General features: G+C 40.1%; 1 protein-coding gene across 1 annotated transcript; it reads right to left on the reverse strand.

The window, feature by feature from the left end:
• Window positions 1-638: 638 nt before the first annotated feature.
• TMEM252 (transmembrane protein 252) lies at window positions 639-2,435 on the reverse strand. The gene is made up of 2 exons (XM_065656889.1): window positions 2,089-2,435; window positions 639-999 (listed from the first exon to the last, which is right to left on the reverse strand). The coding sequence occupies exons 1-2, from the start codon at window positions 2,433-2,435 to the stop codon at window positions 639-641; spliced, it is 708 nt and encodes a 235-aa protein (XP_065512961.1).
• Window positions 2,436-2,685: the final 250 nt, after the last annotated feature.

Here is a 2,685-nt window from a genome sequence, read left to right on the forward strand (position 1 = left end):
CTTTGAGAAGCTGTAGTATATCCAGGGCTGTCTGTTTAGTAGCCTAGAACTGTATTGCGCATATTGTATTGTGTACTTGTCCTGAATCATGAACATTGTGTATCATATGAGCAAATACACAGCATTTGTTTTAAATACAAAACTTAGTCATTAATTCAATAGTAAAATACCAACTATTTGTGCCCCAAAATAAAACAAGTAACTTCAAAAGTATATGATACAAAAATAATCAGTTACAACAAATCATTTACAAATTCCAAACAAAACCTGAGTTAATAAGTCTCCCAAGTCAGCTAACCTTACAAAATTACAAGTGAGGACTTTCAGTCAAAACTCCTTATGAGGCACAAGACATTTAAGATTGATAGCAGCATGATGCATCATTTATCTGGCAGCATAAGAAACTGCTGTTGCCAGTGATACTGACTTTTATGAGATACAGCCTGATTATTTCTATCTGTACAGAAATTCATTCTACTTTGAAATACCAGGCACCCTTATATATATATCCCCTCCAGCTCCACTCAAACACACGAATGATCAGTGCTTCTCCTGGGCAGCTTCACCCTAAGTGACGTACTGTCAGGGATCACTGACACACGTCTTACAATTTTCCCTGCTTCACAGATGCAGGATTTTTACCCACTGCCTGTCTCAGATGTTCTGACAGGTGTTGCTCTTTCTGAGATTCCCTGGCAGTCTGTATCCTGTTGGTAACTATTTTCTTGTGTGGATGGATGAAAATTTGACTCCCTTCTTCTGGGGTTTGAGCACTGGTCAGCTGTTCGCTGCTGCTGTAGCCACCGCACAGATAATTCATAAGGTGGCGGCTGTTCCTGCTCATTAGTTTCGCTGATGAGCTTTGCGCTGCTTTCGTTATATGGAGGTGGAGGGATGCTGATGATTTCTTCCTGTTTTATTGTGGAATCAACCGGCAGTGCAGAGATCTGTTTTTCAGGATCTGTGCTGTCTTCATAGGAGGGGGGATAGAGGTCAGGCCTGAAAAAAAGCAAATTAAAAGGAAACACAAAATGTGAAATGTGATTTATCTCAGAGAGCTGTTTTAGATGCTTTGTCTGTTATATTTTCAGAACTCAGAGGAGGCTTAAACTGTAAATGGAAACCTAAGTAGGTTTAGATCAATGGAATATATGAATATAAAACAGCTGTCACAGCTGGGCTCATCACCTATGTCGTTCTGCAAAATATTTTATTAAAACAAAACATTCTAAAAACACAAGTCTTCCCCATGAGAGTTCCCACTCATGGCATAGAAACATTCTTTCTTCTGAATATTTCAACAAGTGCCTGAGAAAAGTTGGATTTGGAAGAAGAAAGAGATCACTGCCTGAAGTAGGTTAAATTAGTGAATTATTTATTATTATGCTACTCATTGTTTTCCACAGTTTTAAAATACATTTTGCATATTCCTTCTTATCTAACCAAAATTTGCTGAATGTTGTTTTCATAGTGCTTTTGAAGCACCCATTGTCAGTGTTTCTGGTGTGGTTTCCACAAAAGTCCGGGAAAAGTAATTTACATCCAGTGAAGCTGTTAAAGACTTCTGTCAGGCGTAGTGCCAATCAGTTTAAGAAACTCAGAGCATCAGACTTTGCTCAGAAATAATGGGGGCAGTCACACAATAAAACTTTAGCAGGGACCACACAGGGAGGTGAAGCTTCTTGCATACCTCTTTGCTAATTAGTAGTACGAGCACAGATCCCACAGCAGCACATACGGAATTGTCTGTTGAGATGGAACCAATGATGCTCCTGCAGGAGCTCTGGGAAGTTGGCATAGCTGCATCTGGCCCTTCCACGCGTGGCTTTGGACCACTCTGTGCAACCTGCTGTGTTTCCTGTAGAATACCTTTCCTTATTTATTGTTGGCACAAATTGCTGTTTACACATTGCTACTTGCTCTAGCAAATCAAGTTTCAGACAACAGTTGTCTCCATAGAAATATAATAAAATGGCTACATGTTCTTTAGTTTGTAAAAACCTTGTGTTACTTCTATCTTCTTAAGGTATGTTTACAAAACAGCATCCCTCCCTCCCAGTTTATCATCAGCAGTACTGCAACACGTACCTGTCTACGGTGCTGATACGTAGCTCCCTATGGCTGGAATTTTGAATGAAGATGCTGCTGAGGCCCCTGTATTTTGAGACCTCATGAAAAGTGCTCCAGAAAATGCCAGTCACAAGGAGAAGTAACCCCAAAGCTAACAGGCAATAAAGCATCAGCTCATTTTTTCCACATCTGCAGGAGGAACCGGAGGAAACACAGAGGACTCCCAGACAAATAATTGAGAAGCTGAGTAAGAGCACGAAAAGACGAATGAAGGTGAAAACAGCTTTTGGCATCTTTCCTGGCAAACACAGCCCTTGGTCCCTGTCTGCTGTTTGTTTGCTGGCTGCCTCAGCTGGGCTTTTCATCTTCATGCATTGGTATTTTATACACTCCAGGATCAACTGGCCTTTGGACAATTAAGAGAAACAGGCAGTTTTACGATACTCATTAACTCTTTGAGATACTCATAACCTCTTTTGAGATTAATTAGTAATCTTAAACCAACTTTAAGGAAGGAAGCAGAAACTTCCTACACCATTTCTTTGCTGCTGTAATCTTTGGAGTGCATACTGAAGTGCTGCATTTTTTGCATGTTACAATTTGCAATTGTTTACG

Source organism: Caloenas nicobarica, chromosome Z (genome assembly GCF_036013445.1).
Source record: "Caloenas nicobarica isolate bCalNic1 chromosome Z, bCalNic1.hap1, whole genome shotgun sequence".
NCBI lineage: Eukaryota > Metazoa > Chordata > Aves > Columbiformes > Columbidae > Caloenas > Caloenas nicobarica.

Bases quoted from the DNA above. Each gene is read 5' to 3' on its own strand.
- TMEM252 (XM_065656889.1), bottom strand. From the start codon at position 2,435: ATGAAAAGCCCAGCTGAGGCAGCCAGCAAACAAACAGCAGACAGGGAC. The intron at 1,000-2,088 runs GTACGTGTTGCA...GCTTTTTTTCAG, and splicing joins CGTATCAGCACCGTAGACAG to GCCTGACCTCTATCCCCCCT.